This window comes from Canis lupus, chromosome 37, assembly GCF_011100685.1.
Source record: "Canis lupus familiaris isolate Mischka breed German Shepherd chromosome 37, alternate assembly UU_Cfam_GSD_1.0, whole genome shotgun sequence".
Lineage (NCBI taxonomy): Eukaryota > Metazoa > Chordata > Mammalia > Carnivora > Canidae > Canis > Canis lupus.
Window position 1 is genome coordinate 1,765,025 of NC_049258.1, and position 26,620 is coordinate 1,791,644.

A 26,620-nucleotide genomic window follows, 5' to 3' on the forward strand; every position below is an offset into this window, starting at 1 on the left:
GGGCCATACATCTGTGTATCGCCTTTACCTGGGCCACAGACCAGTACTGGTCACCTCTGAAGCACATTCCATTTGGGATTTTTCTCCGTGGGCTTCACGCAGCTGCAGAAATGCAGTCTTTTCATATTGGCCTTAGAATTGGAGATGGTTAATCTATGCACTCAGTGTCTTCCTTATTTCTACACACCTTGTTAGTGCTCCTTAAGTGAGAATAAACATTTTTCCCCTGTCTTGGATGGGGACATTCTTGGAGGATGTTACTGTGGAAATTAGGTGGCATGAATCAGACTCGAGAAGTCAGGGCTGGCAGATTGACAGCTCCTGGGGCCAGATACAGCTCAATATCTTATTTGATGAAAGGGTAGTTTTGTTGTTATTGTTTTGTTTCATTTTGTTTGCTTGCTTTTTAAATTTTGAATTTTAGTGCCTTTAATGTGGAATGCATCTTTGAACCCCTGCAGATCCTACTACTTCCCATTCATTTCTATCATGCCATCCCTGGAAGCATTTGAGCTTGAAACTTCTGGAATAAATATTTGTTTGAAGGAAGCAAAGAAGATTAATATGTTGGCTGTGAATACATTTTAAAAAATATAAAGCAGTGCCAGGATAAGTTGTCACTATTAGTTCAGTTGCATATGGAAATGGTGGCTTGTTGGAAGCAGATAGAACACCACTAAAAACACCAGATGCCATTATGATGACATTCTGTTTACAAATAGGTATTTTGAGATTATGTGGTGTTTTGAGGTAACTGGAAATTAAAAGAAGAAAGGGGAAAGGATTAAGGAAGAATTCTATAGGCTCATGAGTGGGAAAGGAAGAGGATATTTCAGAAGTCATATAATATCATTACATGTATAGACTTATGATGTACCAGGCGCTGTTCTAGGCACTTGTGTGGCCTATTTTTAAAAAATAAAACCTAGAAGAAAGGAGAGTAGAGAAAAGTTGTTCATCTAAATCTAAGCTTATTTCTCTGTTTCAGCATTTACATGCATTTTCTGCAGTGGGATCATTAAAAATCACCCTTCAAGACAGCATTGTGCAGTTGGGTTCTATTTGTTTGCCAACTTCCAGGTGGATTTTCTAGCTGTCGTGGGAGTGGCTGCCTGACACTTAGGGAGAAAGGTTTGGGATTAGCATGTGTCAGATGTGAAGTGTCAGAGGAAGGGAAAAGGTGCTCTAAAGCTTCAGTATGTTGTCAGCGAGGTGACTGTTATTAAAGTAGTTACACTTCATTTAGAAAGAAACATGGAAAAAAACTTTCCTTATCATCTAATTCTTTATAAAACAAAAATGTAATGGTTTACTTTAATAGAAATGCCCAAATTTCTACTTATAAGCAGTGCAATGCACGTACATGGTCAGTGTCTTAAAAACAGCAACAGTGTATTGCGACATTAGTAGTTACGGAATGTTTTTTTTTTCTTTTTTTAAAGAAGATTTTATTTTTATTTATTCATGAGAGACACACAGAGAGAGGCAGAGACACAGGCAGAGGGAGAAGCAGGCTCCATGCAGGGAGCCCCATGCAGGACTCGATCCTGGGACTCTGGGACCACGACCTGAGTGAAAGGCTGTCACTCAACCACTGAGCCACCCAGGTGTCCCCATTACAAAATATATTTTTTTAAATGTTCAGAAGGTTGAATGAAGGAAACGGTTTTTAGATCACATCAGTCAGAATCATTTCAATGTTTTTTCCTTTGAGTTTCCTATGTGTTAGGGTTACAAGGATATAGTCTTCATAAAAAATATACAGTTTTTTATTTTCACAAAACCTAAGCATTTTCCATTTTATTACCTAGTTTTTGTGATCTTTCTGTGATAACTATAACTTCCCTTTGAGTGGGCATTCATTTATTTATCTTACTATTCCCCTGTTGTTGGACTTCTAATTGCTTCTCATTTCCTCTGTTCTGTGATACTGAGATGGATATCTTTATGGAGAAAGTGTTTGCAATATTTAGAATTAGTTTCCTGGGATGCAAACATATAATAATTGGGTATAAATAGTTTGCACAGTTCTCTTAACAGTTTGACTGTTCATCCAGCATATAATGAAGACTGGCTCTGAGAAGAAATTGGAAATAAAAGAGCTTTAAGTATTTAAAAAATATCTTTATTCTTTTATTGAAATTAAGCATTGTGACAATAGTGTGTGCTGAGTTTTTCTTTTTCTTTCTTTCTTTCTTTTTTTTTTTTTTTAATAGGCATATTATGCCCGTGATGCTCTGGCTAAAAACCTCTACAGCAGATTGTTTTCATGGCTGGTAAATCGAATCAATGAAAGCATTAAGGTACTGACTCTCTTTAACCAGATAAATCGGTTGTAATAACTGCTATTCAGAGTATAAACATTAAGTTAAAGATATTTTAATTTTATAATCAGGTAACTGATTACTGCTTACAAAGATTGTTCCTTGAAAAGAATTGTCCTCGCATAGGTTGAAATTTGTCAGGATTCTATTTATTTTGTTTTGCCATGTATGTTATAAGAAATCTCACAGTGCTCTGCTGGTCTTTGCAGAGTTACTCTGAGAGCATTCCAGGTCTTAGTTGTGTGCACTTGGCTGAAAAGGTCACTTGACCTCTCTAGCTGCTGATGTGTTCTTCAGTAAAATGAGCATATTGGATGGAGTAGTAGGATTTTGAAAGGCCTTACCTATATCGTAACATTCAGTGATCTTTTATTATAGTTAAGCATCATCTATTATTAAAATTTCTGGAAGATTCCATGCAACTTTCTACCTCATACGTTCATAAAAACAAAACTCAATTATAGTTATTCTTGTAGTGTGAAACGCAATTAACTTGTAATATAGGTCGATATTCCTTAGTATGCTTTTAGTGTTATTTTTCAGGCTTAAATTAACCCATCAATTTTAAACTTTTTTTAAGGCGCAGACCAAAGTGAGAAAGAAGGTCATGGGTGTTTTGGACATTTATGGCTTTGAAATTTTTGAGGTAAGCTTTTTTGTAGGGTTTGTTTTTCTTAATGCAGAGCAGTTCGAAATTAAATTGTATATTCTATAGACAACATTTAATATAATTAATATAGTTCTGAATCTACAAAGAAACCTTTGTGTAGATGTAACTAAGTGTGTGTGTGTGTGTGTGTGTGTGTACACGTGTATTGAGTGCTGAGAACAAGAATTTTGGAGACAGTGCTATCAAAGGAAGAACTTCCAATATCAATATGAGAATTTTGTAATTGCAAATTCAGAATTCTCACTGTGAAATTTCCAACAAGGTGCATGAACACTGTGCTCGTTCATTCATTTGTAAGAAAGTGAAGCGAGATGGTGCCATGAGAAAGCCCTGAGCCCATGAGCTGGATGCTGGCTGCTGCCTGGCTGGAGCTGGTCACTTCATCCCTGTTGGACCCAGGCAGAGAGGGTCTGGATTGGGTGATTTTTGGGTCTCAAAGAACTGTGATCTTTCATTATGAATTCTTTTGCAAAGGTTGAAAGAATTTCACAATTTTTTGTGAGCGTTCATAATGAAATTTTTAAAAAGATGCCATGCTTATTACAGATTAAATATTTAAACATTATATACTTATATTAGAATTTCCTATTTATCCTCTTGCTAACTTTGACATTTAGAAGCCATTTTAAGGACTTTTTTTTTCCCCTCTCCCCCCATTTTAAGGAACTTTTAAAGCACTTTCTCTTACTTTTAGGAGTGGTATTTTAGTTTGGTTCAGGAAAATTACAGGTAGATCAGGCTCTTCCTTTCTTTATTTTCCCCATAAGTAATGATTTGTGAATTCCTTTAAATAACCAGACCATACCCAGAATGACCACCCAAAGCTTTCATGTGTTCCAAATTATCAGGTTCACAGAATAGAAAAAAACATCAGCCCGTTCCCTGCAGCTAAGCCAGGCCTTTCTAGCAAACGTCTTTTTCTTACAACATTTATTCCTGTGATAGTGCCTTCTCCCTGCTTGATCACAGTCCGTATTCCATAGCCAGTGGTAAATAACTATTGAGGCCTAACAGTATGTAAGCACTGTGCTAAGTGGTACATATATTGCCTGATTTAATTTTCACAAAAACTTCATGAAATCACTGCAGTGATTCCTATTTTACAGTTGAGGAGGTGAGGCTCTGAAGGTCAAGTAGCTATCCCAAGGTTACATGGCTACTAAAGGGCAGACTCACGGGCACCTGGGTGGCTCAGTAGTTAAGCATCTGCCTTTGGCTCAAGTCATTATCCCGGGTCCAGGGATCGAGTCCTGCGTCGGGCTCCCTGCAGGGAGCCTGCTTCTCCCTCTGCCTGTGTCTCTGCCTCTCTCTGTGTCTCTCACAAATTAAAAAAAAATTAAAAATTAAATAAAGAGCAGACTCAGGACCTAAAGCCCTAAGCCTCCTGAATAAATAATAAACGATTTCCTATAGGGCACTTTTCTTCCCAAACTCACAGGGTCCCCAGTACCTGGAAGTAAGGAAAAAACCCAAATGTGATAAGTTTCTGTTGCCCTGTATTTCTGTGCTGTTGTCATCATTCCACGCTGGCCAGCATGAGGAGCCCCCCTTTAGGTCTTTAGTGTACTGGTGGCCGAGTGTGGGACACCTGTGCTGCGGACTGGCTGCTGTCCCCCGTCCTGTCCCTCGAAAACTGCTCTTTAGCATAATGTCTGCTTGTATTGGTACCCAGACTTTGCAAGGAAAGCAGACTTTGCAAAGGAAAGCTTCTGGTGTCTTGGTAATAGGGAAGAATTTGAGGCCTGTGAGTTAGGAGAATTGCTTGGATATACTCAGAACTATCCTCGAGTGAAAACATTTTTTCTTAAGAACGCCCCCAACCAGAACTTTCAACCAAGGCCAAATCTAACCAGTCGTGTCTATAGCAGATCCTATGATGCCCCCTAAAATCATGAGAAACGAATTCGCCTTCTCCAGTATAGGCTTTGATTTTTTTTTCTCCAGTTCCTTGAGAGAATTAAGATTTGTCTTTCATTATAAGTAATTGTTCTCTCCATGTTCTTGTCTAAACCTTCTGATTAATCTTCCAAACATCTTGATTTTTAATAATCTGTTTATTTTATAATTAAATTTCCTCAGAGGAAATCAGAATAGAGATTTGGTTGCACACTTTTAGATACTTTTACCTGCTTTTTGATACGGAATTAGAGAGGCTTTTTTTTTTTTTTTTGATGTATTCACATGCACACTGCACATGCCATCCTCCATTTTTCTGGATTCTCCGCAAAATTAGAACACATGGAAACATCAGGAAGCCCATAATATTTTACATGAGGGAACCAGATAATTAATGACTTAAGAGTACCACAAGCTGAAGTACAACCTCAGGGTCTGACTTAGTATTCAGAATCCTCATCAATGCACAAATGAAAATTTCTATAGTATCGTCTACCCAAGTGAAGGTAAACTGATGGAGTAGAGAGAAAACTTTACCTTTGTTCTTCCATGAAACTTGGCTGCAGGAATTAAGGGTTTTGCCTTAAAGAATAACCTGGGCATCACTTTAAAAATTGGATAATAAAAGTTCAAGAAAAACATTTTTTTAATGTTTCTAATTCAGCCTCATGACCCCCCATTGCCAGTTCCCATGAAAACGTGTTTCAGCTGAGCTGACGGAAACCTTTCACTCATTTCGGTCCGTCTCTAAATGGAAGAGGGAAACTGATGCATTAAACCATGGGATGATGACACATGGATTTGACTGCAAAGCATTCCAGGGCCAGCTGTGTGAATAGTCCTGCCTTGCTGGCCGCATGTGATCGGATGTCTGTTTGGAAAACAGATTAGTGAAACACTGATACCAAAACTAAGAGGAAGTGAGTTAAAAGTCCTAGAGAAGAAAAATCTAACTATAAATCCTCATTTAACAGGAGTCCACAGTTTTGCCAAGGGAGACAGTTCTATAATGCAGACATTCCCAGGTCCACATAATTAAGTTTGGATGTTCTTAGAACTGATCTCTGAGAAACCTTTATAGCATCACCATAAAATAACAAATGAAAAAATTAAATTCAAAACTAAGTTGAGCCATCTAAATCGATTCAGCTTTTTTCTAAGTGCTTACCTGAGAAGTACTAAAAATGGCAGGTGGTTTACTGGGAAAATCTAACCCGTTGTTAGTGTGCTGAGGACCAAAGCAGAACAGCAGGCTGGATATTTCACTTTTCATACAATTTAGTTTCATAAGGCAAAGGACTAGTTTTTTTGAATCAGGCACCCTTTATTCATCTTGCCCTTATGGCCCTCATTGAGAGTGACCCATATACAGTAGGAATATGACAGGCTGGATGCAGTAATTGTTCTAAATAAAATAACCTACTAGGCGATCAAGAGTCCATGTAGCCTGTAAGTCTGTCTCGTGATTATGAGATTTCTTTTCCAAATTGTTTTTAAACGAAAATTGATTCCGGTTGTAGGCAATACCTTCTGTCCCAGCTGTTTTCTTTTAATTCTGTTCTTCATGTGCTAGAAAACTTGAAGAGGAAGGAGGGTTTTTAACATACATTTTAGAATGGGAATGATGAGAAATAATATGATTCATGGTATGTATCTGTACATCGTTACTCTTTTTAACTATTTAAATCAAAGCTCATTTTAAATTATTTAAGAAGAGCACTATAAAGCGATTTTTCTTTAAATTTACCGTATTTGAATATGTACTGGGAAGAAAAATGTCATGCATTAAAAGAGTGCAAGATTTAAATATCCACCTCTCTTAAAGAGCATAAGTATCATTAGCCTCCCCTATTGCTGAGAAAATACAGATAAATTAGGGACAGGCTAGTATTTTTGACCCATCTTTCAAAATCCTTCCAGGTGGAAAGTTCGTAGTTGATACTTAAAGAGTACAAACTAGTTGTCAACCTCACTGGGAGTATGGTTTTCTGTTTCTTTGATGTTGACAAGGTGGACTCAAACTCAGAACTTCTGGAAAGAAGCCCTAGATTTTGAAGTTTTGGTATATTACATACTTCTAAACCTAACAAGTTCTTCCCACCCCAGTCTAGTCTACACTTGGTGGATACAGTGTAAAACTGCATAGAACCTGGACACCTTGTTGTGTAACCTGTTTTCCCTGGAACAGTCCGGTGGGGGTGGGGATGGTTCTTGGCTTCCTGCAAGGAGATTATAGGATGGAAAATTCTAGATACATTTGTTCGAAAATGTTCCCCAAGGCTTTAGCTTTATGCCTCAGCCTTTAGGGATAAATGTGAGTTAGACAATAGAGACACATTCCATGTATGGGACTTGGGTAGAACACTGGAGAGAGAGTGGGGGCATGAGTCATTCAAGCTCCTGCCCACTTCCTCCTTAGGAGACTGATTCATGAGACTGACATGTGGGAGACAGCGCCCAGCTCAGGGATAGCTGGCTACCCACAGTTCTTGACTCAGAAGTATCCAGATATCAAATTGCTTTGGGGACTTTAATTCATATGATAGCTCCTAGACCCGGTTCAGCTGTTTTCTAAAAGGGAGAATGTCCCAGTTGGAAACCCCAGTGATACTTAGTGCCTGCATACACAAAGGCGTGTATTCTGGACCCAATGCAAGTTGCTGCTATACGAACTGTTACCAGGCTATTCCTTCATTTTTCACGATTGTAAGTTTTTGTATGTTATTTTTAATGATCTGTGAAGTCCCGTTTCCCAAAACATGAGGACGATGTCAACAAGTTAAACGTAGATCATGAGAAATGGGATTGCCTTCATTTTTGGCGATAAGTGATTGCTCTGGCGATTTGTAACAGGTTTTACAACCTGTGAGGTGTGTTTGCAGTAGATGCTGAGATAGTTCTGAGGGGAGGCAAGCTGGTTTCTGCCTTGAGGATTGTGCTATTCGCTTTTGTTGTTGTTCTTTAGAAGCAGGATGAGGTAGGAGAGACCAGTTTTTTCTTATGCCATTTCTAGAATGCTCTCTCCTTACCACATTGTTGATGTTTCGAAGGGGAAACCTAGCAGGGACAGCATGAGGTGTGTTGCTGTGCTGAGAAAGAGGAGGGGCCCTTGGATCTTGCTGGATCTCTTCGCTCTTTCCCTGACCTGCCAATTGCCTCTGTCTCTGACTCTTTGGGGGGGGATGTGTCATACATACACATTTTATTTCTCCTGATAATTTTGAATTAGAAGCATTAGACCTCAAAGCCTTGGGACCTTGAGCAAGTTATATGCGGTATTATTTGAGTCCGACTGTTTTTTGTCCTGTGTAGCTCACACCTAGCAGAACCGCAGTTCAGACACCACGTGACCACATGTAGGTATTGGGGGGGAGCTGTTTTTTGAACTGATTGGACATGTGTCTTGATTTCAAGTTTTGGGCTAATCAGAAACATAGTCTAAATGGTAAAATCAAGTCCGCCAATGAATAACTATCAATAAGTGTTTACTTTTAGAAGTTTATTGCAAATGAAGAACTGACTGCATTTTGTGTAATCTGTCCCTTTTTGCACCAGAATGCAGTAAGTATGAACTGTTTGCGGTGACAACTTGTTGCATGCTCCTGTGTTAATGGCTTCTCCAACTGTGTGGATTTTGCAGTAAATGGCCATCAATTAACTGTGTGCGGATATGAAATAGAGGATTCATACAGGAATTTTTAAATCTTGAGGATAAACCTAGTTTAGTTCTAACTTAATCGTTAAGTTGTGTTGTAATTGTGAAGCTTTGCCTCTGATTTCTAACCTGCTTGTTTGTATTTCATGGTCCTGTTGCAAAGCATACCTCCAACTGTTCATAGCCGTGAAACATGTGTAAGGACACTAGTTATTCTCCTCTTGTTTCTCCTCATTAGTTACCATTTGAAGATTTAGCATAATTTCATTTAAATACTTCCATGAGCATAGACTTATTAAATGACAGAACGGATTTTAACCATTCGATAAACCATTAAAACTTCTGTTTATTATAAACAAAACTTTTGTTTATAATTTTGTTTATTAGTTTTCAATCTGGGGTAGTAGTATTATTGTATAGGGATATATTTTACCAAACAAAGAAACCCAGACTTCCTCGTAGAGAAATGGCCTTATCCTGATCATAATCATAATAAGGCGCCTGGACCAGATTGACGTCAGCTTCTAATCAAAATTGTTAAGCTCGGAAGATTGGAGCACATTGGCTTTTAAAACTTCATGTGAAAATGAGTACTGGGGATGCCCTTTGTGTCTAAGACTGCGTTTGTTCAAAGTATTGAAAGTAAATGTATTCCCTTTAGGAAAAACCTTCATGATTAAAAAACAAAAAAACAAAAACCTCTTCTCCTTGACTAGACTTGACATTAAAAGATTAGCCAGTGATCATGTGTAGGTGTCATTTATGGTTTAGTGTTAAAAATTCTCCCGGATAATGAGTTTATCACTGGTGATAGGAAACCATTAACTGGCTTCCAGGAAAGAATGTAGTCAGCTGCTGCATCATAAGTCTCATTTTAAAATTTGTCTTATGGGGACGCCCGGGTGGCTCAGCGGTTGAGCATCTGCCCTTGGCTCAGGTCGTGACCCCGGGGTCCTGGGATTGAGTCTCACATCAGGCTCCCTGCAGGGAGCCTGCTTCTCCCTCTACCTGAGTCTCTGTCTCTCTCTGTGTCTCTCATGAATAAATAGATAAATAAATAAAATAAAATTTGTCCTACGTAGGAGCAAAGTTGATTTTGAAAGTTCAACTTTTGAAAAGCTCTATGACTTTTTTGCTTTCGTCCTTTACAGAGAGGTTTGAGGGCCCGGGGCTCTGTGTATTCCCAAGAAGTGGCGAGCTTCGGTTTCACGCTGGGACACTCGTATTACGTATTAATATCGTAATATTAATATTATTATTAGGCCAGGACTAGCCACCTCAGTAGGAGAGGAGTCAGGTTTGTCAGTGGTGGGGTCGTACTGTCCCTCGCTCCCAGGGCCACTGTCTCCTCTCTGCAAAGGCAGACGGTAGAGGTGAAAATAACACGTCTTATTATCAGATCTACGTCTCCCTGGCTGGCGTGGTTCTTGGTGAAGTGTATTCATTCCACAGACGTGCATTTCGTGGCAATACATTAAACCTTGTAGATTGTCTGGGGCTGACTTAGGCTTGGATCTTCCACCAGAGTTCATAATATGAAAGAGAGGCCTCTGACAACCGTGCGAGAGATAAATATTGGAGCCTTCTGAGAAGAGAGTTTCTTGCTTGGGAAATGATTTTGATGTGCTGATTCCCTTGAGCCTCTCTTTTAGGCACTTAGCTCATTCATTCATCAAGTACATATGGAGAACTTTCTAGATGCAAAGGGCTGTGCAAGGCATGGGCTTCCCTTGCTGAACAAAGAGACACGTGGTCAGCCCTTGCCCATCTAGTGGGACAGACAGGGCTGAAACCAAGTCACCACTCATGTATATGCCCACACATGTACACACAGCGTGGTTTTTAGGAAGTGCTGGTATCTAAGAGTCAGAATGAGGGAGTTGACCATGGATGGGGGAATAAGAGGTCAGGTCAAGAAGACTTCCTGGAGCTGCAGAGTTTCACCCGATGAATGGCCGACTGAGAACTTGGGTGACCAGAGATTATAAATCTCACGGTTTCTTTTCTTTTTTTTTTTTTTTTTTAATCTCACGGTTTCTTTTCTGATCCTTTAGGGGAACCTTTTTATTTTTTATTTTGTTTTACCATGTGTGGAGTGCTCCTCCGTCAGCTAAAAAGCTTCATCTTTCAAAATACTGCATAACTTGTGTACACTTCATTCATCCACTTGACTCATGAGCCATTTCTCAAGCGCCTGCAGTGTGCAAGCTCTGTGTGCTGGGCCTCGGTGTCCCAGGAGCCGTGCTGGGCCACAATTAAATCTGCGAGACAGTGTGTGACGTGTTTCTTGTGGTTTGAGATGTTGGAGCGCCACTGCTGCGGGGAGAGCCAATGGCTTGGTTTATAAGGCTGTCTTCATTTTTTTCCATGTAGGACAACAGCTTTGAGCAGTTCATTATTAATTATTGTAATGAAAAGCTACAGCAAATCTTCATTGAACTTACCCTCAAAGAAGAGCAAGAAGAATATATACGGGAGGTAATGTTGAAACGTATTTTTTTAAGGGTTCATTTTTTACTCATCATACAAATTGTGGATTCACAAGTCTATATAAATGTGATTCTAAAATCAAATTTATCTAAGTTTTGCCATATTGTGTCTTTTTAAAAGTTGTTTGTTATGACATCTAAGCTTACTGGGAGTATTTTTGCTGTTCTGCTGCTAGTGCCTAGAACAGTGCCTGGCACATTGTAGGTGCTCAGTAAATATCAGTTGACTGGCTTGATCCTTAGTGGATTGTAATGCAATGATGTAAAATAACAGTATGTTAAAAAAAAAAAAAAAACCTGAAGGGCAGCTGGGTGGCTCAGTTAGTTGAGCATCAGTACTACTCTCTATGAATTTGAAAATATTTTGAGATTTTGTTCAATCTTGAAAGGCATTGATTTTCTAAAATTTTGTAATGAAAACAGGTAATTAATATTTGCTGAGTGTTTACTGTCTTGCCAGGTATTGTACTAGTGCTATGTATGGATTATCTCAATATAATTTGAAAATAATCAGAAGTGATGTTTATAAAGTTTCATACTTAATTGTAAAGCCATGTGTGGTGTTCAGCCTTTCATTTTTTGAATAATGTTTTTTGAACTATAAAATTATTTCAAACAAAAGGAAATATTATATTTAATTTTTCTATTTATTTGCTTTGTATTTTAAAAATGGTATTACCTATTTTTCTTCATTTTCTGTAGTGTTACTGTAAATCATTAAGGACACATTAAGAATCCCTTTTTTTTTTTTTTTTTGCCTCAGTACAGAATTTTCCTTTTTTTTCTTTTTCTTTTTTTTTCAGTACAGAATTTTCTAATGTGATTGTTATCCCCAGAGTCTTTGTAAAATAACCCATGTACTCTAAAGCTAAATCATAAATATTTCATCTTTTTTTTAGAATGATCGTCATGCCTTAGAAACATTTTATCCTGGCTGGCACCTTTTTTAATGTAAACATCCTAAGAGCCAGATTCATTCTCTTCCTGTCTTCTCATCATAAAGAGATTGCCCGAACTTTGATCTATAATTTAAAACAGTTTGTACAGATTGTTTGAACACGTCTAAGAATATATAGGAAGATCCCCAGCTTGCTGTATGAGTTAAATTTCTTCCTCTTAGAAGAAAAATGGATGTTTACACTTATGGGCAAAGAGTAAGCAGATCCAGAGATGACATTTAGCCTCCCAGATTCGTCTTTGTAGCTAGCATTAGAACCGTGGGGCGATTTTTGTGTCTTATGTTGAAAATGCTCTGTCTTAGCAGTGCATATTTTTACATTTGAAGTAGTCAACTGCCCTACAACAGAGGATTGACTCTAAAATTAATTTTTTCCTTGTGATTACAAATTAAGAACAGAAAAATGTGGGCCTTAGATTCCTGGGATCAAGTTCTGACTTATTTCCTTATAAACATTGTAAATATACACAAAGTAATATTGACCCAAGGGCCTGTTGAGTAAATGTTTGGCGCAGAGCCAATGAAGTGCATGGGAAATTGCCACAGACGGGAGAGTGGAATGGGAGGCAGTCTCTAAACAGGTCAAGGGCGTTCACTTTGGTCACATCGTGTCAGTGGTGACTGCCGAAGTCAAGAAAGTTTTGGGAACCAGAAGATGGCATTGGCAGCACTGATTTTTTATAAAAAAAAAATACACTCAGAGGGGAAGTGAAACATAGCAAGATGGCACAGTTGCCGTTGATAGATGGTTGCGTGTGGCATAGTCATGAGGAATCTGACTTTGTTCTCTTTTGTTTCTCAGGGCATAGAATGGACACACATTGACTATTTCAATAATGCTATCATTTGTGACCTAATAGAAAATGTGAGTATTAGGTACAATTTCCTAAAAAATTTCTTAGTAATCATTCGCTCCTTACCAGTCATTCACTCCTGCCTTCTTTGTTAAGCGTTAGCATTTTCACTCCTTTGACACTTTTCTTTAGAGAATTGCAGAGTTCTGGAGACACTATATTATAGCCATGGGTTCTTGAACACACACATAGACAGCTGGACATTGTGACACTTGGCTAGTGTTTCCTATGCTCATCCTGCGGCCGTATCACAGAGCCCATTCATGATGTTGAGATGTCATGCCCTTAGCCACACCATTCTTGCTGTGTGCTGGGAGCCCAGGTCTAGTCCACAGCTCCTGGGAATATGAGGCCTGGTCAGAGGAGGCTCAGAAACAAGGTTTTTGTCAAATCAAATATCCATTTTGCTTCTAAAATTCCAGGAACCTCTTAATACACTGTTCAGTGGTTATTATCAAAAATAGAAATATTGGTGAAGATGTGGGGAAAAAGGGAGTCTCTCTGTACACTGTTGGGAGTGTAAACTAGTGCAGCCATAATAGAAATAGTAATGGAGATTCCTCAAAAAATTAAAAATAGAACTATTATGTGATCCAGCAGTTCCACTTCTGGGTGTATATATATATATATACATGCAGAGGAAACAGAATCAGGATCTCGAACAGCTGTCTTTACCCTCATGTTAATTGCAGCATTTATTCACAATAGCCAAGATGTGGAAACAACCTAAGTGTCCTTCGATAGATGAATGGATAAAGATGAGGTGTGTATATACAATGGGATATTATTCAGCCATGAGAAAGAAGGAAATCCTGCCATTTGTGGCAAAACAGATGGACCTCAAGGCCATTACACTAAGTGAAATAAGTTAGGCAGAGAAAGACAAATGTGCGTGATATCACATATGTAGAATCTGAAAAAGCTAAAGAAGCAGAATAGAATAGTGGTTTGTGGGGGCTTGGGTTGGGGGACATAGGGAGATGTCAATCAAAAGGTACAGACTTGTAGTCACAAGATGAAGGAGTTCTAGAAATCTAAGGATAGCATGGTGATTACAGCTAACGATGCCATATTATTATTATATCTTTGAAAATAGGAGAGTAGGTCTTAAGTGTCCTCATCAACAAAAAAGAAATGGTAACTATGTGATGTGATGGAGGTGTTAGCTAAGGCTATGGTGGTAATCATTTTGCAATTTAAAAGTGTATCAAATTATCACCCTGTATACCTTAAAATTCCATAGTGTTAATGTGTCAGTCGTATCTCAGTAAAGCTGGAAAACATTTTTTAAATGCTAAAGAACAACAAACATGCTCTTTAAGTTACATGTTCTTCAAGTTAAGATAACAAAAGATATGTTCTTCGAGTTAAGATAAAGGAGGATAAAGGGAGAGTCATGGGAGCTGAGCTAAGTAGGTCCCCGGGAATGGCTCCAGTGTAGACCTAGCCTTGGTTCGGAGAACCTACGTTGCGGGTATCATGTGTATCTGTGACTTTGCAGGTGGCCAAGGTCCATGGGAATTTTCAGGTGACCACACGTGTCTGTATATATGTAAAAAGGCGTAAAGTATCCAAAATTACTAGATAAATCTTAGATTCCAAAAGGTCACTAAATACTTTGCTTTTTACATCTGTAGTCTGTAGTTGATTATAAATGAATTGATTGCAAGAAGATTGATTTGTATGTGAAAATCTGGAAACTCTTGTTTTATGCTTAAGATTACTCACATTCTTGGCCCTGATAACAAAGTTAGTGAAAGTTAATTTGAAACCATGCGTAAACTTTATTGTCCTACAGTCTTTTTAGCTGTCAGCAGTAGGTGAGTGCTGGAATAGACTCATGGGCCCTAAATGTCCGGCAGGTCACTTTCTATTTATCTTTAACAAGACCTTTTGGAAATTATGTAACGAGCCAGTGCATCTCTTCCCTCAGCTTTGAAGATATTCCTGACAGTTGCACATTGATGAATACTCTGAAGGATGACTGGTTTTCTCTTAATAAATTGAGAAATATATTATAACATAACATAACACAACATAACATAATATAATATAATATTTATAATATAATATATATTATATATTAACAATATATTAATATATAATTATATTATATAATTGTATTATGTAATTATATTATATAATAACTATATTATATAATACTATATATTAATAATACTATATATTGTTATAAATATAATATTTACAATATATAAATATTGAAATATTTGAATGTTGGGATACAAATGCTCACATTCCGCCTAAATAACTCAAAACTCTAATATCCAGAAAAAATCCGTGATTTTACTGAAGATCTTTTCCTCGTAAATCTTGTGACCAAAGTAATTTGCTGTGAGAACTTAAACTTTCAGAAGTCATGACTAGCACATTTTCCTTCCTCTAAATAGAACATTGAACTTAATTATTTCCCTTTGAGAAGAAAGGGAAAGAGACAGAGACGGAGAGAACCATGATAATATTCTTCATTTAAGTAGATTGTCTCAGCCCCAAATCGCCTTGCCTATGTGATCGAAGTAACTCGAGTTCACGTAGGAGGCTGGGTCCGTAAAGGAAATGTTTCCTTCCAGCGTTACCTAACAATAATGTTTACTCTGGGGCTGTTGTGAACACGCTTGATGCCTGACAGTTCACACTTCCTCTGGCTTTTGTGCGGAATGAGCAAATGCTGGTCAGAGGATGTCTCGGCCTTGCGAGGAGAAGGGGAGAGGAACCGGGAGCTGTGGCTGGTGGAAGTAGGTGGGGCTGGTGGTCAGTAGACCGGATTGTTGTATTTGGAATAGAGACATATGGGCCCAGAGGGGCAATCTAAGGAGCAGCAGCCTTTATTTAGCAAAGTAGAAGATTCCAGATTTTTGATTCAGTGTCACTGGGCTGACTGTTCTTGGGATAAATGTGATCATGGGGTCTGAATACACAACACATTCTCACTCGTGTTCAACATCCATTTTGAAATTTTATGTGGAAGAATTTTATTCTAAACAGATATTCTTGAAACACAGCTTGATTGCATCGATCCCAAATCACAGCTTTTTTCTTTCTTTTTTTTTTTTTTTCCTGGAAAATAAACGGCATTTTGAACACATGAACAATTTGGAAACATCTGAAACCAATTTCCTTCTCAAGCTATGAATCAAATAATAGCCTTAGAAGACTGTGCTTTGTGATTTATGGCCACATGTAGAAACTGCATTGTCAAATTTAGTTTCTGACGTTTAGATTTACCTTTGAATGTGTTTTGAATATGAGGTCTGACTTGCCTTTTTCCAACAAGGTGAATTTCAGTCATCAGCCCCCTGAGGTCACTGAGGTGACTCCTAAGTCTTATTGGGGTGGGGGGGAGGGAGGAGGCAGGCAAGGTGGGGAGGGAGATGATAGAGACCTCTCCTCCCCAGCATGGGCACACACCTGGCACGTTGTGGGAGGGGGCCGACTTCTGTGGCTTTTGTGACTTGTTTTGATTCCCTGCTTTTTGTAATAACAGAGCGGAATTTTCTGTGACTAAGTTAATTGTGTTTGACGGTGTAATTAGGAATAATTATTTAAACAATACAGTGAGGAAGGAAGGAAACCTTTTTGCTTCCCTTCTCGCAGAACACAAACGGAATCCTGGCCATGCTGGATGAGGAGTGCCTGAGACCTGGCACGGTCACCGACGAGACCTTCTTGGAGAAGCTCAACCAAGTGTGCGCCACCCACCAGCACTTCGAAAGCAGGATGAGCAAGAGCTCCAGGTTTCTCAACGACACGTCCCTGCCTCACAGCTGCTTCAGAATTCAGCACTATGCTGGCAAGGTATGGGGAGGAGGCTCCAGCACCCAGTGGGCCTGCAGTTGTTCCCGCGAGGAGCCCAGGCCTCAGAGGGGGCCTTCTGACCAGCGCCAGCTTGGGAAGATGAGTTGCCAAACTCGTAGAATCAGTAAATGTTCAATAGAAGTAGAATCTGGATCATGGGATGCCTGGGGGGCTCAGTGGTTGAGCGCCTGCCTTCGTCCCAGGGCGTGACCCCGGGGTCCCGGGATTGAGTCCCGCATCGGGCTCCCTGCTTGGAGCCTGCTTCTCCCCCTGCCTGTGTCTCTGCTTCTCTCTCTCTGTGTGTCTCTCATGAATAAATAAATAAAATCTTAAAAAAAAAAATCTGGATCATGTCAGTTGAACACAATCTTAACAGAGCTGAAAGGAAAGCCAGTGAACTTAATGAAAGAGCTCGAGTATATTTTAAAAATCGGTTGTATTGTTTCCAAGCTAGAAGTTATCCTATAAAAATAGATCTGTCAACATGAATAAAAGGTTTGCTAGTAAAAATTAGGTGTCACTAAAGACTGATAGTGAGGTCTGACAACCAGAGATCATTTAGCAAAAATAATGAATTCCTAGATTGAGATTTTGAAACAACAGTGGGAAAATAGCTACTTTTTTGAAAAAAAGTGCTTACTCCTTTACCTAATATTTGAGAGAATTAGTTTTATGCCATCTAAGATATATAATGTTAAAAACCAATTTTGACAGTAGCTTAATTTTTAGAGTCCTGAAAGAATATGGATGTTAATACCTCCTTCTACATGAGGTTGCAGGCTTCAAAGAGGAAAACATTTGTAATTATATATTTAGTAAAAATTAAGTATGTAGTATCCGATTTACTGTTAATTTTAAAAAGTTGGAACTTGGTACTTCATTTTTTGTTTGTTAGCTTGTGTTATTAAAAGATACTTTTCTGGTTAATTTCCCTGCACACTTAGGCTGTCTGAAAACACCAGGGTTTTTATCTCTGTTTTCTCCTGTCTATTTTCAAACAGACTAGAATTGGCACATGTGAACTAAAAAAAAAAAAAGAGGAGGAGGAAAAGTAAAACCTCAAAAATGTGCTCAAACACCAAAAAAGCCTAAAATCCTTTGAAAATGTTATGATAGCATTTTTGGAGTTTATTCTTGCAAATCCTGAAGCGTAATAGAATTTATTTTGAACTCTTCTGTGATTTAGACAGATGGAATTTAAACTTGGAGGCTAATTCGGTATTAGGAGTGTGACTAATGTGCCTGAGGGTTTTCGATGGAGAAAGAAGAGGCTGCATTATAGATAGTCTTGGAATATTTTTAACAGTTGTGTGACATCCTGGAGTGCAGTAATCAGCAGTTGAATTTCTTGTACTGCTCATAGGTGCTGTACCAGGTAGAAGGATTTGTTGACAAGAACAATGATCTTCTCTACCGAGACCTGTCCCAAGCCATGTGGAAGGCCAGCCACACCCTCATCAAGTCTTTGTTCCCTGAAGGGAACCCAGCCAAGATCAACCTGAAAAGGCCTCCTACAGCAGGCTCACAGTTCAAGGCGTCTGTGGCCACACTGATGAAAAACCTCCAGACCAAGAATCCGAACTACATTAGGTATCTCTGCACATGAAACTCTTTGACAGGTTCCTTAGGAAGGCACTTTCAAGGAAGATCATTTTCCTGTTTGCTTAAATCCGAATACCATCCCCCCAGAGGATAACTGAAGTTCTTGCCCTTCAAGTAATGTGGTATCTTGGGTTTGCTTAAAAATCACTCCAGTAACCCTTCTACTCCTTCAAGCAAAGACTTAAAAAGTGTGGGGTGGGGGGGGGGGGCAGAAAAAGCGTGGTAGGGGATAGGAATAGATACTTAATGAAATTGCATTGTTGGCACATAAGGTTTTTCACTTTTCACTTTTTATATCTTTTTTTGGTTTCATGACATTTTAGAAATGTAAGCTTTTTTTCTGGTAAAGGTTTTGCTTAAAACTCTTGTATTGGATTCACTTTGGATTCTTGTTACATTAACTTACAGCACAGCATTAAAGCAAGTTGGGCTTTAGTTACAAATTTGGTGTTCGAAAGTATGTCTTTCTTTCCTATGAGACTTATAGATTTGGAGATTTTGTTCCCAGAACAATCCTAAATTTTTCAAAGCAACAGAAAGAATTCCTTAAGGAGCATCTGGTCTTTTTCTTTTTCCTGTTTCCAGGACACCTTAGATCTCAAGATTCAGTGAAGGCCAATTAGGATTAGAGTTTTCAATGTGTGTATTCGGTGAGTTAGATAATGGGAGATGTGTGCCTAACAGGTCAGTTTTCGTGTAGCGTACACACGCCCACACATCCCTTCCCATAACTGTTTTTAAAAATGCAGTTGTGAGGAACCTGGAGTGAAGAACATTTTTGTGTTGGTTTGTATACCTAATATTTATATTAATAATAAGTAGAGTCAGAATCCCCTGGTTTGACATAATCAGGTTGAAACATATTGTAGGTAAAGATCCTAATTTCAAAAAACAGGAAACTTTCTGTGTCAGTTGCTTTTGTTATTCTCAACTAAGTGGATTTTTAAAAATTATTATTTAATAATAATTTACATGAAGTGATATACACAGATCCTAGGTGAATAGCTCAGTTATTTTTTTCACCATTGTATATACTTTGTCAACCACCACCTTGGTCAACATATGGAACATTCTATCACCCCAGAATGTTCCTTCATCCCCCTTTTATTTTTTTTATTTTTTATTTTTTGCCCCTTTTTTCCCCTTTCCCTTTTAGTGGCCTTAATGTACCTCTAAGAAGTCTTAATAAACTATAAGCTTGTGAATATATTATATTTTTTTCTAGAGTCTTTTATGTAGTTTCAGATTTCATATTAAGGTCAATATAGCTACCGTGTTGCTCTAGCACCATATATTGAAAAGAAAAAAATTACTTGATGCCTTTATTGAAAAATCAATCGAAAACCTATATAAGAGTCTAGGTCTAAACTCACTATTCTGTTCCACTGATCTGGTTGTCTATTTTTAAGCCAAAGGGTGGACATTATTTTTATAAATGTATAAGGAGAAGCATAAAAATATCAAAGTCAAACTAGGTAAGATTTAGTTGTTCACATATTATATAATGTGTGCAGAATTTATTTCGCATGTGTAGGTAGGCAGATACAACCATAAATGCTGAATAGTGTATTAAGATACGGAGATCACGTCCTTAAGATCCAGACATGACAATGACTTAAACAAGACTGTTATTTATTTCTTAGGTAACCACTGAGTATAAGGGCTTCAGGGCTGATCCAACATCTTCTATTTTGTGGCTCTGTGGTTCCCAGGGTGTTTCCCTCCTCCGTATTGTCAAAGATGGCTTCTCAGCCAGCCGTTAGCAGGAGAAGAACAAGGGGCGTGCAAGTCCTTTCCTTTTAGGGACACACTCATTAGTGTCCTATATTAGTTCTCCTGTGATCCTAGTGGCCAGACTTTTGATCACATGGCCACACCTACTTGCCAAGGAGGCTGTGAAATGTAGTCTTTCTTAGGGCAGCAACATGCTCTGCTAAAAAGGAGGGATTTACAGGGTTTTAGGGAGACAGTAGTGTTTTTAATAGTTTCATTGAGGTACACAGTATATATACAATATAGTAAAGTGTGTGAATCTTAATGGTACAACTTGTTGAAGTTTTACATATGTGTCCACCTGTGCAACACCATCCAGACTAAGATCTAAAACATTCCCACCATCCTAGAAGGTTCCCTTGTGCCCCTTCTCTGTCATCTGCCCCCTTACCTCTCCCCAGAGATAACAGTAATACTGATTTCTCACCATAGGTTTTTCTTGAACTTCATATAAATGGAATAGAAAAAAAAAAAAAAGTACTCTTTTTGTCAAACTTATTTCAATCAACAAAATTTCAGCGATATTTACCCATGTTATTGTATGTATTAGTTTGTTCTTTTTTAACTGACACGTATGTCATATTCATTTTTGAGTTTCTATAAAATGATTTTAAATAATTTCAAAAGAAATGACTGGGTTTCCCAAGAATAATAAATAATTATCTCCACACAGAATAGTTAGGTACTATATATACTCTGTACAACACAGATATATCCATATGAGACAGAGTTTGAAACCTAAAATCTTTGTAATCTTTTAGGTGCATCAAACCAAATGACAAAAAAGCAGCACACATCTTCAACGAGGCTCTAGTATGTCATCAGATCAGGTACCTGGGTCTTCTGGAGAATGTCCGAGTGAGGAGGGCAGGCTACGCCTTCAGGCAGGCCTATGAACCTTGCCTAGAAAGATACAAGATGCTTTGTAAGCAAACATGGCCTCATTGGAAAGGACCAGCGAGGTAAGAAATTCATTGATCACATTTGATAGGTCAGGTCATGCCCCGATCCTGGGATCTGGGATCGAATCCCACGTCGGGCTCCCTGCAAGGAGCCTGCTTCTCCCTCTGCCTGTGTCTCCGCCTCTCTCTCTCTCAGTTGTATCTCTCATGAATAAATGAATAAATCTTTAAAAAAAAAAAAAAGAATTAACTGAGTGGGTTCAAAATAGGTATGAATTTCTTCTACACCCTCCTGGTTCTGGTCAGTACTTTGTTACAGGTATATTTGATACAAAGATTGCCTCCACTATTGAAATCAAGATACTGGTTTTAATACCGTATCTTCTTAGACTGCATAGTTCTGAACCCCAATTTACTCTTTTAGCGTCCCTGGATTTGGTTTAATTTGTGGAGTTCAGTCTGAAAATTCCTTGACAAAAGGCTGCTTGCTGAGAGACCAATTATACTTGGAAATAAAGCTATTTTTTTTTAACTGCTGAGAACCTGATACCATGATTTAAGAGGAGATAGCATCTCTTTTTGTAACTCAGAAAACTCACTGTTTTTATTTATTTTAATAGGGCTGGCGTGGAGGTTCTGTTTAATGAATTAGAGATTCCTGTGGAAGAGTACTCCTTTGGTCGATCAAAGATATTCATCCGGAACCCGAGAACAGTATGTCAACCAAAACCTTTACGCTCTGAACTTAGGCTATCATCATATAGGCAAGTCCTTAAAGGATTTTTAACTTCGGGACATTGCCCAAGATGCTGCCAGGACTGCTACATTCTTGTTTCTTCTGCAGATGTCCAAGAGGATGGGGGAGTAGGGGGCAGGCCGTAGAACATGTGTATTTTTTATGAGACATCAAAATCTTTGAACCAATAGACGTACAGCACTTACTAAGTCAGAGAGGAGCTGTTACTACAATAACACCTCCCTAATTCATAGGAATTGGAGGTAAATTCAGTCTGTATTGACAATATCTGAGTTATGTAATAATTTTAGGAAAGACAAACCCTATTATTTTGAGGTACATGAAAGCATTGTCATTAAAAAAATTTTTAAGGTGAAAAGGACACTTAAAATTCTACTGAGGAACTCCAAGGGAACATTTTTTTAATCAATGAACACAGGCTAACACAAAGTATAATCAACACAGCAGTGTTTTTAGTAATCTGGAAATTTGGAGAATCTGGAAAATGTTTGACTTGTTCAAAAGAGAAACGTTATCAGCATCTCTCTGCCCTTAATAGTCACATTCTCATGGATAGTGTGAAGGTAAATCTGAGCTTCCAGCTCAGCCCTTCTCTGATTTGTCATGAAGTCTACAGCACCGTAGTATAAACAGTGGATCATGTATGAATTCATCAAAATGATCTTCTCATGGGCTGTTATCCGTGTCATCTAGAATTAAGGGCAGTTGTTCATTTTTGTCTCCATGTGGTTGACTCCAGCGTCATTACATTTTTCCTCCTGGGGATGTCTTTCATGCATGTCATAAGGTTTTGTAGATCTGACAAATCTACCTATTGTTTCTTACTTCTAGTTATTCAAACTAGAGGACCTGAGGAAGCAGCGTCTTGAGGACTTGGCCACTCTCATCCAGAAGATTTATCGGGGGTGGAAATGCCGCACACATTTCCTGCTAATGAGAAAAAGCCAAATCGTTATAGCCGCCTGGTACAGGAGATACGCGGTAAGAGCCTCTGACCTTTTTAATCTGTGATAACGATGCCCAATTTGCAAGTATTTGTTACTTGGTACGTAATTGTGACTTATTCAGTCCTCCCAGCAACCTCATGGAATCAGTGCTCTTGTGGTACCTTTGTTAAAGATGGGGAAACCAAGGCAGGAGTCATTAGGCAACCTACCCGTAGTCGCACAGCCACTTAAGTGGCAGAGATGAGGTTTGCATCCAGGACAACTTCAAAGCTCAAGTTTAGTGTGTCACGCTGCCTTCCACTGATACAGATACATGTAGTGGGAGATCTAAATCTTGAAATTGCTCATCAGATTGGAAGGGGCAGTGTCATTTAACCGTTTTCGTATGGGGAGGGTCAATTTTCCAAAATAATTGGCTGTTCTCCATGTATTATAGCAGAACTGAAAATGGCTTAATTCCAGAAAACTGATGCCCCATCTTAGTAGAATTCTGAGTTTGGTTAAAGGGTTAGATTTCCTTTAGTCTTCAGATAGCTGGTCCTATTAACTGGGAAAAGACCCAAAAATAAAGCACGTTTATGTAATTGACATGGAATTTCTTTTTGGGGTTTTCTTTCTCACTTGGTTATGGGTGTTTCATTGGAGGCGTAGCATGTTTGATGGAAGCCTGAAGGCTCGCCTTTCGGCTGGCTTAAACCTGGGCTGTATTCTCACAAATAAATTTGGTGATAAAAACACTGTTCCCAAATGCTTTTTCATTCTATTTGTTTGCTCTAGAGAGAGAGTTGGAAGATGAATTAAATTTGCAGTCAGATCTCCTTTATATATTTTGTTTTTCTGCTTTAGAAACATTTTACTATGAAGCAGTATATAACCAGGACATAGTTTTGCTGACCTGTTCTCATGTCGTACATTTTTAGTGTAATATATCCAAGTTTGAGAAATTAAGGAGATAGTGAAATGATTAAGCCAAAGAAAAAATTTCTTGGTCTTTAAGAGAGTATGTAAAATTGCTTCTTCTAGCTGAAAGGGCACAACCGGTTAGTAGTGTAGGTGTTGATATATGAACCTATCCAGCCACGATGATAAATGCAGTCCTGTGTATTCTCGAAGGTGCAAAGGACTGTTGTCACCGACCCGGCCGTGGTGGATCCTCTTCTGTGCACATTGCAATGGCATTGGGCACTTTTGCAGATTTGTAATGCTCCATTTTTTATTTGACTGAGAGAGAGGAGACCAAGAAATGGTCCTCCAGGACCCTTTTTTATCATTTATTTTGAGATCATTAAGAAAATCCCAGTTGGGAAGGATAGTGAATCCTACAAATGCTTTTGCAACACCTACTGTGCCAGGCGCTGGGAGTAGAACCATGAACAAAACAACCTAATTCTTGACCTCATAGAGTTTATGTCTAGTGAGGGGGACACTATGTATGTAAGCAAGTAAATAATTGGAACAATTACAGATTGTGGTCAGTGCCGGGAAGGAAACAGGACTGAGGCAAAGAATAGGGGGGGAGGTACGCTATAAATTTTGATAGCAGGGTCAAGGAAGACCTCTGGAAGGTGGCATTTCATCAGAAGGCTGAGAAAAGACACACGAGGAAATGAACCGAGGAGAGCAGGTGCCGTTTGCGCCTTTTCCCCCTGCCTGGAGCTTCTGTATCCCCAGGTGAAAGAAAGAGCCACCATATAAAGTATCGTTAAATCATGATGGTGAGCGCTTAATTAATTAATTTAATTAATTTGGAGAATAGAAACAAGTAATAGCCTAACTTCCAGAGAAAGTATTAATTTCGCTCTACTGTTACATCTCCAGAACTTGAATACCTCAACCAGGGGCACGTGGGTGGCTCAGGAGGTTAAGCGTCTGCCTTCAGCTCGGGGCCTGATCACAGCGTCCTGGGATGGAGCCTGTGTTGCTCCCTGCTCAGCGGGGAGTCTGCCTCTCCTCCCTCTGCTGCTCCCTCTCTGTCAAATAAATAAATTAAATCTGTTCTTTTAAAAGAATACCTCAACCAGTTAACTACACGTTATCCAGCCCGTGATTAAACTCAGTATCGTTCCTCCACCAGATAACTCCGACGTTTTCTCCATGCCTGCTTTCGGTTGCTGATTATTTTTAAAATCCATTTTATGGCTCTATGAGATGAATCTTAAAAGTGAGGTAGTTATTTTCGAGCCGTTTAGGAATTTCGGAAGAGCACGTTGAGTTACCAAATGGATAGTGGAAGAGGTGGTCAGATGTGGTAGGTACAGTTCGTTCCGTAGCCGTGGAATAATTCCTCTGTGAGGGATGTTGGAGGCTGAGGAAACGGAGCCCCGGAGAAGGCAGGGACTTGTCCAAGAGCTTTTGCTCTGACACCCTCTCATTTTGCTGCTCACGTGTTGATAACGTCGCTCTGTTTCCTCTGAGCTTCCAAAATGCGGCCTAGTGGGGGAAGGTGAGTCTTCCCCGCTCAGTCGAGGGAGCTAAGCAATCTAGCATTTCCACGGCCAAGGAAGCGCAGCAAGACTTCTGTACTTTGAAAAGCTGCGAAATTTCATCACAGATGCCCGTGTGCCAGTGAATGTTCCTCATTCAATAGAGTAAGAGCTCACTTTCCTAGGGCTGGGATTCCAGTGGCCTCCCCCCTCTGAGGCATCAGCCCTAGAAGTATAAAGGGCCTCGGGGCATGGAGCTTGCAGCCTTCTTCTTGGAGGCTCCCTGGGTTTTCTTCAACCTCCCCCACCTGGAAGTAACCTTGGGCGCATCTGAGCCTACTTGGTGCTCCCCCGACTCTCCCTAGAGGCTGCTGGTATTTCCCGCTGCCGACTGGTATCCGTTGTAAGTCCTTGGGTGCAGGAGTGGACTTGGACTCGCGTTTCTATCCTCACGGTTCTATTAAAGTGATGATCACTTAGTTCTGTTTAGCATCCTTGAAGCGTACTCTGGATTAACCATAATGATTTTGGATTGTTCGATATTTTGATTTCTGTACACATTGGTTCCCAGAAGGAATGTGGGAGAGCAAGTGTTGATTGCACCAAGTAAGCAAGTCCTCTTTCTCAGTCCTTGTGGTGTGTGTATCACAGATATGTAAATAGAACTGCTAAAATCTTTCCCTTTTGTCCTACAGCAACAAAAGAGGTATCAACAGATCAAGAGTTCTGCTTTGGTAATTCAGTCTTACATCCGGGGTTGGAAGGTAAGTTTAAAAGAAATGAGCCTTATTTGTTTGGAGTTTTCAGGTTCTTTCACAAAGGATGATGTCTTTAAGGTCACCCTGCAGGGGAGAGCTCCTCATCTCCTGCCTACCCTGTAAACAGTCAGATGGAAAGGATAAATATTATGGGCGACGCTGGGGCCCTTGTGACCATGTCTTGGCTGCATCCTTCCAACTGGCTGTCCTTTTAAGAGCTTTGTTCTTGGAGCAGGAAGTCCTTGAAATAATACCGTACATGCTTTCAGTATCCTCTTGCCCCCTGTTTGCAAGGGAAGCTGTAGTCCAGAAGGCCGTCTCTCACAGTGTTGCCTACGCACCTGTGCGTCCTGCTGGACCTCAGCCCCGCAGCCCAGCTCCTTCTGTAACTTCCTAGTGACTGTCTTGTGGGCCGTAATGATCAAAACATCCTGAGCTCTGGCCATTCTAGTGGGGATCACAGTGTACCCATCACCTAGTTCCACGTCCTTCCTGCAAGCTCGGTTCAGAGGTCTGCAAACTACGACCCCCTGGAGCACATCAAGCCTGTGCCTGTTTTTCTGCAACCTGAGAGCAAAGGGTGGCTCTGACATTTTTAAAGCATTGTTCAAAACAAAACAAAACAAAACAAAACAAAACAAAACAAAACAACATCCTGTGGCATGTAAAAATTACATGGAATACAAAGTTCATATAAATAAAGTTTTATTGGTACAAAACCTTGCTTATTTATTTACATGTTGTATGTGGCTGCTTTAGCGCTGTAACGTCAAGAGTCGAGTAGCCATGATAGAGAACA

At 39.3% G+C, this 26,620-nt stretch overlaps 1 protein-coding gene across 6 annotated transcripts in view; it reads left to right on the forward strand.

Annotated features, from left to right (window-relative positions):
* Nucleotides 1-26,620, forward strand: part of MYO1B (myosin IB) — a 175,602-nt gene that overhangs the window by 126,353 nt on the left and 22,629 nt on the right. For all 6 annotated transcript variants that reach the window (XM_038585198.1, XM_038585197.1, XM_038585200.1 and 3 more), the window contains 10 exons: nt 2,217-2,303; nt 2,905-2,970; nt 10,919-11,023; nt 12,795-12,857; nt 16,459-16,659; nt 18,023-18,249; nt 20,796-20,996; nt 21,557-21,650; nt 22,525-22,674; nt 25,759-25,827. In XM_038585198.1, the coding sequence (XP_038441126.1) occupies nt 2,217-2,303; nt 2,905-2,970; nt 10,919-11,023; nt 12,795-12,857; nt 16,459-16,659; nt 18,023-18,249; nt 20,796-20,996; nt 21,557-21,650; nt 22,525-22,674; nt 25,759-25,827 (1,263 nt within the window). The remainder of the gene's footprint in view (nt 1-2,216; nt 2,304-2,904; nt 2,971-10,918; nt 11,024-12,794; nt 12,858-16,458; nt 16,660-18,022; nt 18,250-20,795; nt 20,997-21,556; nt 21,651-22,524; nt 22,675-25,758; nt 25,828-26,620) is intronic.